Raw genomic sequence first — 13,839 nt, forward strand, 5'->3', positions numbered from 1 at the left:
AGAATTTAGCAGTTATCCTAATTTAGACACTTAACAAACAGTAAGTACATGTACATGAAGCCTTCATGGTCTATTCAGGAACAGAACAGTAATGCTTCATTATAATTACATAATCAGCTTGAGATATTCATTAAATACATTCATTAATGAGTAGCAAGTATACATTAAAAACATAATAAAAACATATCCTCTGATGTTTAATACATACATTAATATATATATATATATATATATATATATATATACACACACATATGTGTATGTATATAATCCTGTTTTTGAGGAAACGAACACAATTCTATGTGCATGATATTTAAAAGATATCCATACCTCAATAATTATTGTTGAATTAATTACACCTAGAAGACATTCGTGTTTCATGAATATAGTGCAAGTTCATGGCATTTTCACATGCCTATACATTACATGCAACATGCAGCACTTCAAAATGGGATTATGGGTATGTGATGTGCATTACACTGGAGGAATATGTAGGAATAATTATATATTAAATATAATATATAATATACATATAAATAAATATATTCTCTCAGCCATTTAATAAGGTAAGATGCTGATTTAGCTGTTACAGCTTCAGGTTCAACACAACTGAGGACAATTAACAGTAGTTTTCTGTATACTTTCCATTATTCTGACAGTGCAGTATGAGCTTTGGTAAAGATGATATGATTAACATTATTTTATTGACTGTCTCAAAGGAAACATCTTTGTCAAAGTATACTCATTAGATTGTCATACAGCAGTTTTGATGTAATTCATAACATTTTATTTTAAGGTTTTGTAATGTGTTCGATAAAGTGTTATGAATAAACCAGGGACAGGACTCTTGGGTACAGTATGGTACACTGCTACCTCTCGGTTCTTATCAAACATTTAGGGAAAAATAATGTCTTTCGTTTACTCTCATCACTGCACTTACCCCACTAACTAATCCTTGCTGAACAGGTACGGTGTCCTTCTACCTCCTGTTCTTGCTTTGTTATAGAAAAATATACTATTTATTGAACTTCAAAGCTGTTGGTATATGTTTTATTGCAAGTGCTTATTAGCTAGCTAGTTAACAGGTGTCAAGACCATGCCTGTTGATGTGTATAAAATACAGATTTGGAGGTTTACAGCCATATAAGGAATATCTAATCTAATACAGGATTATTACAATAATTCTGTTGTGCTCAGATTTCTTTTTCATGTTGTTTGTTTTTTAGTGTCCTGAATATTAATGTGATCAGTCTAGGGGTGGTGAGGTGTGAGCTCAGGTGTAGGATTTATGTGAAATTCTTCATGAGCATGCTGCACACGGTCAAAACAGAAACTGCTTTATGTGAGGAAACATCATAGCATCACACACTAAAATGAAAAACAGTCTTGCTGTAATATTCAGATCATCGTTTGATCTGATGGACTGAAGAATTCTTTAAAGTTGCCTGTGTTTGAAATGTAACTTAACACCTCATTTTGGGAAGCTGTGCAAAATGTAGATAAAAAAAATGCAATTGTGTGCAAATCGCTTAAATCTTAAATATTTATTGAACATAACACACAACATAACAGTGTATATAAATATATATGCCCACTTTAAATTTGATACCAGGAAAATGTTTGAAAAAACATTTTTCTCATGTAATATGATTTGCTTTAGTTTTATATTGTCCAGATAATTTCCAATGACATACCTGAGCCAGCTCAGAAATATCCTCAGCTTGTGACTGAGGTTAAAAAACTCAGTTACTCAAACAACATATTTATGGTTGAGTAATTTCCTGAAGAATGCCAAGATCTGTGAAAATGCTTAGTATGCAAATTGTAAACTCCCCCTTTCTGCCACATTTCTAAACCCCACCCTTCCTCCCAATACCATGTACGGCATGTGTTTCACAGTTTGGACAGATAAAGGAAGATAAAGGCAGAGCTGAAATAAAAGATAAAATGTTTTTAGTAGTTTTCATTCTCCAGTCACTTGCTTTCACTTGCCTACTGCCTGCAGACTTTATCCTCTAAACGTACCTCAGTTAGCAGGAATGGCTGAATTCAAAATGTAATTTTGAGCGGATGAGAAATTTAACTTCATACACAGGTTTACCTGCTCAGATTTTTTTTAGTCCTTTATTCTAAAAACATGTCAGTGAGGCTTCAGTCAGTTGGAGTAAACCTGTAAACCAAATCAGTACTAAAGCATCTTCAACATAATTTTGCCGTAGAATGAGTTCAGTAGGTGAGAAGATATAATCTCCTATAGGAGAGGCGCTGTTTACCTTTCATTTGAATTTTACCATCTTTCTAGACTTGGTGTTCTTTCTGATCATTTCAGTATTCAAATGCATTTTTAAAGAGTGTAAACGTATTTAAGGAAACTACCATTTTAATTATCATCATTAATTATAACAGTTATCATGATAATCACATGATAAGTAACTATGGAGCTCCAGAAATACCTTTAATTTATTTAAAGCTGCTTTTAAAGCTGGAGCAGAGTAGTCCTTTAGCATCTACTCACCGCAGGCTTTAATCGTATAGCTTCATCAAGAAAGTTTTATTTTCTATAATCCGAGATTTTAGTTTGGGGTTTATATATTTTATTGAAATCTGTGTTGTACTGCTGAAATAGAACAATATAAGAAATTAAACTTCAACATGATGTTTCACCTTTGCTGTTTTCTGATGAATAAACCAGCAAGAGCTCCCCCTGCCTGGATATTTGCATACATAACTTCCTAAAGCATTTTTCACAAAGTCTTAGAATTGATGAGATAACCTTATAATAATATCTGTTTGGCATTTTCTTATAGACCTGATCCACATAGCATTTTGTAGTGTTACAAAAAAAGGCTGAACAACGTAAAAGTACTTTAGTCTCTCAGCAAACTATTAACACTAGACTTACACATTTCTACAGAAAAAAGTATGGACATTACTATTTAACTCATTATGAACTCTAAAGCATTCAGCAATCATACATGAACTCTTCATATATGAATTAACTGAATATAAATAACTCCTACAATCACACTTCTTGTGTAATTAATGTAGAAATGTATAAAGAGCATTATTAAAGAATAACTCCTCATGATGATGCTACAACTGGCCTCCACATGTTTGCTGACCCCACATACACCGACTACAGTGTTAGCAGTGAAGGGTCAAGCACCCAGCCCCTGAAATAATCTCGGGGAAACACTGCCTGTGTATAAAACTGGTGGACTTTATCTTTTGTAAAGTGAAACTAACCAAATGAAAACAGAACAATATCACAGAAACTCAAACTCTGACGAGGACTTAAATAAACCAGGTGTGAGGACCACGTGTCTCCACTTTACCTTCAGTACTCCACACTGAAACCATATTCACAAGCAGAACTAAAGCTGAGAGCAGAGTCACCTGCTTCTGAGGTCAGAGTTCAGAGTATTTCAGAGCCTTCAGTTAGAAAAGTTCAGCTCCGTCTTTATCAGGATCTCCAGTCCTACAGCAGAGACACTCATCAGCTCATATATGATAATACCATCTGTAGTTTCTCACAGTCCACCATCTTATTATAACACACTCCTGAACACACACCTGTACATATTCCTGCACACACACTCCTGTACACACACCTAAACACACTCCTGTACACACACCTGAACACACTCCTGCGCACACACTCAATCCCAGTCCAGACTGAATGATAATCTGACACCTCCCTTTTCTTTAGAGAGAGAAAACCAGTTGGAGCACATTTCACTCTCACTATATTAAAAGTGTATCTGAGGTCAAATCAAATCAACTTGAACACAGAACTTTATTCTGATGTAGAAACACTCAGTGCTTTGGCTTTATGTGTGAGAAGTCAGTAAACACTGAACAGACGGTCTGAATGTGACCCAGAAATCCAGACAGACAGCAGTGCTGCTGTTCTAATGGTCTGATTTAGTGACCACATCATCCATGTTCAGTCAGATTAAACAGGTTCTAATGTTCCACTCATACATGAAGAGAAACACAGCATGAAGCTCAGAGACAGAGTTACTGCAGGAGAACTTCAGGGAGTTACTGTGTTTCTGTTCACAGAGAAACGGTTTCAGTTCAGGTTCACAACTCAATGAGTGTCTGAATCAGTTTTTCATTAGAAAAACATGAATTACTTCCAGATTCCACACAACACCAAATCACATTCCACACACAGGAGTGGCTGAACACAGGAATACTGAGAGAGAGAGAGAGAGAGACAGAGAGAGAGAGAGAGATGGGGAGAGAGAGAGAGAGAGAGAGAGAGAGAGAGAGAGAGAGAAACAGAGAGAGAGAGACAGAGAGAGAGAGAGAGAAGAGAGAGAGAGACAGAGAGAGAGAGAGAGAGAGAGAGAAACAGAGAGAGAGAGACAGAGAGAGAGAGAGAGAGAGAGAGAGACAGAGAGAGAGAGAGAGAGAGAGAGAGAGAAAGACACAGAGAGAGAGAGATGGAGAGAGAGAGAAAGACACAGAGAGAGAGAGAGAGACAGAGAGAGAGAGAGAGACAGCTTATTAAGAGTAAGTTACAACTAGAGATTCTGCAAAAGCCACACTTAAAACTTCTTATAAAAACTATGAAAGCAGTGATACATTATTTTCAGTTTCACACGGTGCAAATGGTTTACATTATTAACTGAAAGCTCTAAAAATCTGCTGTAGCACTACTGAAAGCCAGCCTGACTGCTGCACTGATCTCAGAGTGGGGCTTTAATGTGCTCAACAATGTTTTCTGGTCAGTAGTTTGAAAAGGCAGTCAGGATTAATGTGATGACTATACTCAGCCGAGTGGTCTTCAGCCCAGAGGACACAGTGTCCATGATTTCCAAAGAATTTCAAATGATTCGTTGGACCACAGGACACTTTTCGATTTCACCTCATTTCGTTTTAAATGAGTTTGGGTCCAGAGAAGGTGGCAGCATTTCTTGACCCTGTTTATATTTGGTTTCTTTGCTTGCGTTTGGAGTTTTAAACTGTATTTATGGATGCAGCAATTAATTGTGTTCATAAACATTGGTTGTCAGAAGTGTCTCTGAGCCCATGCAGTTATTTCCAGAGAATCATATACCCGTTTTTAATCTAGTGCCACAGTTGTCAATTAATCAAAGCATTACACAACTTTACCAGCCTTTTGTTGCCCTGTCCAAACTTTTTTGGAATGTGTTTGCTGGCATCAAATTCAAAATAGGCATATATTTATAAAAAAAAATATAAAATTTTTAAGGTGGACTGAAAACGCTGAATAAGAAACTAAACAGGAAGCCAGGTCCACATCACGCACTTTTGGCTCAAAAACAGCTAATTTGAGAAGGGTTTGCTAGCTGATACCATGATTAACTAAATTATTCTAAATTGATGTTTAAAACACTTGTGTTGTTAAAACCATAGAGCGTACAGTAAGATGTGAAGTGTTAAATCTGTCTTTTAGAACAAAACAACTGAGTTCTATGACATGCTGTAGCCTATTGTTTGATCCAGTGCCTTAGGCAGACATAAATTGGTAGGCCTGTGAAAAAGTGGGTAGGCCAACTTAGTACATGCAGTTTCCAAATTTGTTTATGTTGCATTCCTAGCCTATTCCAGCCATACAGTCGTCACCCTACCTAATCCAACACTTCTACTCTATCTTAATACAAAACAACAGCAATTAACCGGAATACAGGATTCACATAAACACAACCAGCACTGCAGCACACTTCACTATAAAGCATGTATCCGCTTACCACAGCCATGTCTGCCCAATGAAGATGACATTACTGAGATAAAATCAGACAAAACAACACAACCTTTAAAACCTAAACTTCATCATTTTAGGCTAAAGCATACTGCCACAGCAGGAATAAAAATATTAATGACCCATTCATGTCTTACCTTAATGCACTGACATGACATCAGATGTTTGCTTTCACATTTTTACAAAGCCTATGCTAGCCTTTGTAGTAATATAGCACTATAATTACAAAATTCACAGAAAACGAGGTTTTCAGGTTTGGACAAGAACAAATCATAAGGATCCCCAGTTTAACATTCCCAGTTTACCAGACTGGAGCTTCAAATTCAAACACTGACATGCTAAACAAACTGAAGGTTTGAGACAATGGTGGATAGCAAAAGTTGCTGTGCACTGAATGCAGGGCTTAGAAAAGAAGGCGGAGCTTGGTAGAGAGTGTATGATTTGATTGGGCTTAATACAGACAGCTCACACAGAAAATGAATCAAATTTCCCAAGAACTAAGATCAGTCTGGGCAGGCTCAGGTAGTGGAAGGGAACACACCAAAGAAAAATTAGAGGATCTGAATTACTCAGGGCCCTGGGCTTCAGCCCATGCTTTAAGCTGCACCTGCATATCATCCCTTTCAGAACAAAACCTTGTAGCTCTTGTACATTTTTGTTGTTTTTTAACATTTTTACAGAAGTTGAAATTTCCAGCTGCACCTCAGAATGTGTTACATTTCATAATGAATTGGTGAACAGAAAAGCTGCAGAATTACTTGGAAATGCTATTCTGTTAACTTCCATTCAGAGTTAAGTAGATTTTGTTCTTCCTCTGTAAACAATTTCAGTAAACACTGATTATCAGAATTTAAAGAAGATTTTGTTGCTGCCTCCAACACCAGTCAGTGCTGCGAGGCTTTAACTGTATTGTACACAGACAGTCATAAAATGATAAATATATATAGAACACAGATCTGTAGGCTAAAGGAAAATGTACACAGTGCAAAGAAACACACCGTGAATCATTACATAAACAACACAACAGAAAGTAATAATCAGAACTGGAAACAGCAGAATTGTTCATTTTCCTATGTAGACATTTCAGCAAATAACCACAACTCACTGAACTGAAAACTTCCTCTCTCTAACCTCAGTTCAGTCTGAGAGTCTGTTTCACACCGAAAGTCAAAAACAAGCAGTAAATCAGTAAAAATACCCACTAAAGCCGAAAGCAGAGTCACCTGCTTCTGAGGTCAGAGTTCAGTCTTTCAGAGTCTTCAGTTAGAAAAGTTCAGCTCCATCTTTATCAGGATCTCCAGTCCTACAGCAGAGACACTCACCAGCTCATATATGATAATACCATCTGTAGGTTCTCACAGTCCACCAGCTTATTATATCACACACTCAGCTCCTCTACTGGAGTTCAGACTGAATCATAAACTAGCTGGAACTTCCTTTTCCTCAGAAAGAGAAAACCAGTTGGAGCACATTCAGTCACATTAGAGTGTCTCTGATATCAGATCTTAACAAGACTGGGCCAGCAGAGTTTTCATGGATCAACATCAGCTACACTGCATTTGTCACACAAGCGTCTATGATACTGGATTTATTCATGTACTAAACTTTATATACGTTTCTGTTTAGGTATGGATGGAAAATTCCAGAGGTGTAAGTAATGAATTACATTTACTCTTGTTGCTGTAATTGAGTAGAGTTTTCCCTGTAACTGTACTTCTCTGAGTAGAATTAAATCACAGTACTTTTACTGTTACTTGAGTTCATTTTTAATGAGATGCTTTTACTTCACTACTTTCATTTTTAACTTTACAGAGTAAAAATAAATTATAACCGTATCAGTTCAAACACCAATACGAACGACACGCGGTTAAATTTAAAAGATTCACCAACCTTAAAACAGCAGCTCTGGCAGGAAAAACACTACAGAGATGTCCAGTTTAGTGTAGAAGGACAGAGGAGAACTGAACCAGCACACAGGAGGAACAGACCGCGTCCAAACGGTCATCTGTGTTCATTTAACATGAACTAAAGAAAACAGCGTTATTATCAGCGGCCAAACACGAAACCTGCTGAGATCCGCTCTCACAGCTGGACTCCAGCCTGAGGCAGCGTTAGCTGAGCTAGCTGATCCGAGATAAACAGGTACCGTGTTTATGGGTTTCTTCTTTCTTTTATGATGATTCTGTTTATTAACCTGAAATCTGTTGTGTACATTTTATTACAGTGTCTGTCAGACACTTTAGTTAACAGGTGTCACCCACAGTTTACCTGTTTATACAGCCTAGTTTAGCTGCTGTGTTGGAGATAAACGGTCATGAACAGCTGTGATACAGAAATCTAGTCTAATACAGGTTCTTCATAAACTCTGAACAGTGATTCTCTCAAGCTGTCATTGTTGAAGCTGACTGGCCTGATCTGATCAGACTGCACAAATTCATTATTTCTGATAACAATACTACAAATATCTCAATACTCTTATTGTATAGTAAAACACATGTAGGTGCATATATGTGTTCAGGAGTGTGTGTGTAAAAAAAGAGAGAGAGAACGAGAGACGAGAGAGAGAGAGAGACAGAGAGAGAGAGAGAGAGAGAGAGAGAGAGAGAGACAGAGAGAGACAGACAGAGAGAGAGAGAGAGAGAGAGAGAGCTCTGCTTTTCCATTGAAACCTGTGTACCTCCTCAGAGTTCCACAAAAGAATATATTCAAGTTTAGTTAGAGTGAGAGGACAAAAGGGTGCAACAGCGTGAAAGTCTATCATTGTGTTACCACTAGATGGCGACACTGGGTCGTGTCTGAAGAAACACTGAAAGGAAACTGAAAGTAACTTGAAGCTGTGGTGGTTAAAGAAGGAGAGAAGCTGCAGATTTCAGTTCTCTGGACTTCACTCTGGGAGGTCAGGAGGTTTGGCTGCTCTAATGTGAAACAGTGTAAAACTAAACGAATCTGATTGAACTCAGTGTTACTCAGGATGGATCAGTGGTGTAGAGGAGCTCTGCTACAGAAGGTCCTCTCAGTGAAATGATCTTAAATCCAGTCAATATATCTACCACTTCCCATTTTGAGATGGTGCTCATTATAAGATTCTAGCTCATTTCTAGAAATTATCTACTAATTTAATGAAGTAAAATGATCTCACTGTACCGGCAGATCGTTCTGCTGGTTTCAAACAGATTTCTCACAACAAGGAAAATAATCTGACAATAAAGTGAGAATTTCATCCAATAAAATTACTTAAAACCAGTTAAAAAGTCTTTTTACAGTAAGCTCCTCGTTCCTCTGCTCACATCGTGGCTTCTTTTACAGTAACATCATGGTCATGTTTGAGGTGCAGAGCTAAGAGGACGAACTCACCACTAGACCAAACCTGACGGTTCCCAGTCCAACAGGAACCTCTCAGTGAAATTAAAGAGGAATTTTACAGAATCACACAGACGTTCAGCTCAAACCAGCAGCTGAAAACAAACGAGTTTCAGAGCAGAAAATCTAAACTATTACAGTAATAACTGGGTCTTTAGTTCAGGCTCCAGGCTGGACCACAATGATTAATCTGAGTAATAAAGTTCATCAATAAATAAGTTATATTAGATTAATTAACTGGCCAGCGGCGACTGATGGATTATTATTATTTTTATGGGTAACTATTTATTTCTGTTGTTCTGTATTTATTACTTTTTGTTTTTCTGCATTTTCTTTATCCATTTTCATCTTAAAGCGTAACTGATAGGCTTTCGTCTGGTTCCTATCATCATCACTGTGAACAGTTCTGACTCTGTAAGTCTCTCTAGAATCAGGCGTTTCATACCAAACCGCTCTGTGATGTTGTTGGCATGGTAACCATTTAATTATGCAGAAACTATGAAAAATGGGTGGAGTTCCTCTTTAAATCACAGAGCTGGTCTGATTTTTTTCTGTGAAGCGGCTCCGTAAGCTACTTTTTATCTAGAGCCCTGTTTAGTCATTAGCCATCATTTCTAAGTGAAGATCTTGAGAAAATCAGCCGTTATTCAGTCTTATTTAATGAGTTACAGTGAGACCCAGAACCATAAAAGGTAACAAATATTTTGGCTGCGTCCCAAACCGGAACACAGTGTCAGTAGACTGGGAGTAATTAGAGCTTCTATTAGTTCATTTGGCTCTTATTATGTCGGGAATATAAACGTCTGAAAGCTTCAGAAGCTCTTTTTACTTTTCTGCTGTAACTGTTTAGTCTAGACATCATCAAACCCACTGCAGCTGCTCTTTATTCTGGACTATTTCAGCTCCAAACACAGTGGATTATAAAACCTCTGTACCTTTCAAAGCTCCGAGCCTCCTGTGGTGCTTCGGCTCTCGGCCTGGACTTTTATGGTGGGAGAGCTTTTTCCCTCTGAGCTGATGTTCCTCTAAACTCAGACCTAAAAACCAGGAGAAACCATTTTGTGATGTCACGCTTACACTGTAAAAAATGGTCTTGCACTTTAGTTATCTGAACTAAAAATGTATTGTCAATATGACTAAAAATTGCGTAATTTGTTTATATAAATTATTATTTCAAGTTTATAGTTTCTTAACAAATAAAAAGCTTTTAAAAAGCGATTTACGTGCCATAACGACTTTTTTTTTAACGTTCAATAGCGCAGGGGCGTGTCTTTACTACAGAGGGCGCCGTTGAGGTCCGCCATTTCTTTCTGCCGACAGGCAGGCCTCAGATGTGGCGGGCGTTTTGCCTATTGGGGTAAGTTTCTTAATCTCTTCATACTTTTATTATCTTTTTGACATGGTCGAATGTTCTCATAGCTCTCCTAAGGTGGCTGGCAATATTTAAAGCACATAGCTGGCTAGCTGCAGCTAAAGTAATTGTGTTCTGGCCTTCGGTAGTTAGCTAGTTAGCTGCTAATAACCAGGTTAGCTCTTAGCTAGCTAGCTACATAGCTAGGCTGTTTGACGATGGCACACTCCTATTTGAGAAGCATAACACCAGATAAAAGTATCTATGAAATATTTAGACAAATTGCGTTAGGTTAACCAACCTAGGGTATGTGTATTTTAAGATGGTGTATGATTAACCTAGCGTTAAAGTAAGTTACAGCTGAAAACTCGTTTAGCCGTTCCACTTTAAATGGTGATTCCTTTCTGGCGCCAGATTTAGGAACGTTTCGAATTGAACTCAGGCGTGCAACAGTTTTAGCCCGGTGAAATACAGAGCTTCAGCACAATTGTTAAGGTGGGCGACCACTGACTTTTTTTCGTGTTGCTTCGCCGACTATAACTAAAGCCGCTCCTGGTGTGTTCGACACTGTGTTTAGCTAGTTGATGAATGTTCTCGAATTTCGCGCAGCAGGCTGCAAAGAAATGCAGAGCCAGAGAACTAGCCGCAGCTCTACCATAGACCAGCCATTTCAACACATGCCGCCGTTTTAGAAAAGCTAGCCTAGCTAAATGTAGGCGGTACTGTTTTTCCCCTCTTTCTATATAATACTTTTCTTAGATGGCTATTACACCTTAAAATCTCATACTGTTGCAACGCTAATTGCTAATATTCTGTTATTTTATCTTTCAGGTTGTGAACTGATGCTGTGCGTGCTGTTAATGCATGAGGTGGAAATGTAAGCTTTGCACTTACGTCACAAACAACCGTCAAAAAATACTTGGACATTATAGATCGAGCCACTGTCATTACGGAGGACGAGTACCGGTTCCTTGTATTTACAGTGACTGTGTGTGCTCTTTTAAGTCACACAAGGCTCTTGAAATACACGTGAAACAACATGGATTTAGCTCTGGTGAAAACGTTTTTGAATTTCAGAGTTAAATGTCTGCTATGTGCATTTAATCAACCTGCAACTCTTAAGCAATACTTTTGTCATCTTAACACTCATTTAAGAAATAAGGAAACTGTCACCTGCCCATTTAATGGTTGTACTTTTAAGTCAAATGTTTATTCCAGTTTTACCTCTCACAGAAGTCGATATCATGCTTTGGCTTTTTTAGAAAATGTTAAAGCAGAGCTTCTTTATGGCCCACCACTGAGTGAAAACTCTGATCCCCTATTAGATACTGGTGGGCATTCCTCTAATAACACTGAGACAGCTGATGGTGATTGTTTTGATTTTCAGTCTGATGATGATGATAATGAAGAGCGTGATGGCATTGCTGACAAAATTAGGAATAGACTTGCATCTTTGCTTCTACGAATGCAAGCCGTCTTGCACATATCAAAATCAGCTACCCAGGAAATAATCAATGAACTTCATGAAATTGGAATTTTAGCAGGTGAACTGTCAAAAAAAACTGCAGAAAACATTTTTACAGAGCTCAGTTGTAATATAGATGAAGTCACACTAAAGTTGTTGAAAGAAACCTTACAGGAAACCAATCCTTTTAGTTGTCTGTCACAGAGTGGACCACTTGGAACTGAATAAAAAAGACAGTTGTTTTACAAGGAAAGGTTCAATGTAATTGAGCCAACTGAGTATGTGTTAGATCCTTTACTAAACAAAACATTTGTTTATGTTCCAATTTCATGTGTGTTGCCAGCTCTGCTGAACAAGTGTGATGTAATTGACAATGTTATAGAAGAAACAAATGTACCATCGCTGCCGGGTCAGTACAGATCTTTTTATGATGGGCTATATTTTAAAGAGAATCCAATTCTTTCCCAAGAACAATTGTCAATTTCTTTAGGATTGTATATAGATGAATTTGAAATCTGCAACCCTTTGGGAACTTCAAGGAAGAAACATAAAATAACTGCTATTTATTGGGTAATTGCAAATTTGCCTGCCAAATACAGATCTGCCCTGTCTAGTATATACCTAGCCTTGCTGAGCAATAGTAATGATGTGAAAACATTTGGGTATGCACAAATAGTTGAACCACTACTTAAAGAGCTTTGTATACTTGAAAATGAAGGATTTTACATTGATAGGCTAGGTACTTTTGTCAAAGGCACAGTCCTGTATGTGTCCTCAGATAATTTAGGAGCACATTCATTTGCTGGCTTTCAGGAGTCATTCTCTGTTGATAAATTTTGCCGATTCTGCTTAGCCAGTCACAGTGATATTCAGAGTACATCAGTAAGAACTGGATGCTTCCCACTAAGAACCAAAATATCGCACAATGAAGCTGTTAAGAGCCTTAAAGAGCACGACAGCATAGTTGTTGATGGAGTTAAGGGTGACTGTGTTTTAAATAAACTAAACTATTTTCACTGCATAACGGGCTTTCCACCTGACTTGTTACACGATTTGCTGGAGGGAATAGTGCCTGTGGAGCTGTGTTTGTGTTTAAAGACATTGATTGCCAACAAGTATTTTACTTTAGAGGAACTGAATACTGCCATTAAGCATTTTCCATACAAGTTCTCAGACAAAACAAAAACCACAAGCAATTCCAAAGGCATTCACGTTAAAAGGGACAATTGGTGGGAACGGCCACGAAAATTGGACGCTTTTGAGGCTGCTGCCTTTGCTAATTGGGGATAAAGTACCAGAGAACGACAAAGCTTGGGGTGTCATTTCAGATCTTAAAGATATTGTGGAAATATTAGCTTCATCTACATTTACTGAGGAAAAACTGTTCTACCTTGAGGCCAAAATCTTTGAACATCGGCAGCTTGTGCAGGAAGCTTTTCCTGCGTTTAAGCTGAAACCAAAGCACCATTATCTTGAACACTATCCCTATTTGATTCGCTGTTTTGGTCCTCTGCTTGACTTCTGGACAATACGATTTGAGGCCAAGCACAGCTTCTTTAAGAAAGTTGTCCGGGATGTTAATAATTTCAAAAACATTTTGGTGACTTTAGCTTCAAGGCACCAGCTCATGTTAGCATATCACATGGACATACCTAACCTGTTCAAACCAACAGTGGAAGATGGAAAAATTTCAACCGTTTCTTTTGAGATTTTGGACCTTTTTCTGAAAGATGTTATCAGAAAGAAATTTGGAAGTTTGACTTCTGTATCTCTTGCCACAACTGCCTTCATCCATGGGACAAAATACACTCAAGGAATGTTTTTATCCACTGGAAGCACAAGTGGACTTCCTGGTTTTGGAAAAATGATTAATGTGCTAATTGTGGAAAACAATCCCTGTTTTGTTGTGGAACTTTATACAGCTTGGTA

At 37.8% G+C, this 13,839-nt stretch overlaps 2 protein-coding genes across 2 annotated transcripts in view; both read right to left on the reverse strand.

Moving 5' to 3' along the window:
- The window catches only part of LOC119261549 (stonustoxin subunit alpha-like), a 14,815-nt gene extending 9,083 nt beyond the window's left edge, over window positions 1–5,732 (reverse strand). The window contains exons 1-2 of the mRNA XM_037543760.1: window positions 5,724–5,732; window positions 3,985–4,055 (exon numbers count right to left, since the gene is read on the reverse strand). Coding sequence (XP_037399657.1) covers window positions 3,985–4,055; window positions 5,724–5,732 — 80 coding nt within the window. The remainder of the gene's footprint in view (window positions 1–3,984; window positions 4,056–5,723) is intronic.
- Window positions 1–13,839, reverse strand: part of LOC108416016 — an 89,469-nt gene that overhangs the window by 60,837 nt on the left and 14,793 nt on the right. The window contains exon 2 of the mRNA XM_037543597.1: window positions 10,030–10,131. The gene's annotated coding sequence lies outside the window, so the exon portion shown is untranslated. The remainder of the gene's footprint in view (window positions 1–10,029; window positions 10,132–13,839) is intronic.

Source organism: Pygocentrus nattereri, chromosome 12 (assembly GCF_015220715.1).
Source record: "Pygocentrus nattereri isolate fPygNat1 chromosome 12, fPygNat1.pri, whole genome shotgun sequence".
In the NCBI taxonomy this organism is placed as follows: Eukaryota; Metazoa; Chordata; class Actinopteri; order Characiformes; family Serrasalmidae; genus Pygocentrus; species Pygocentrus nattereri.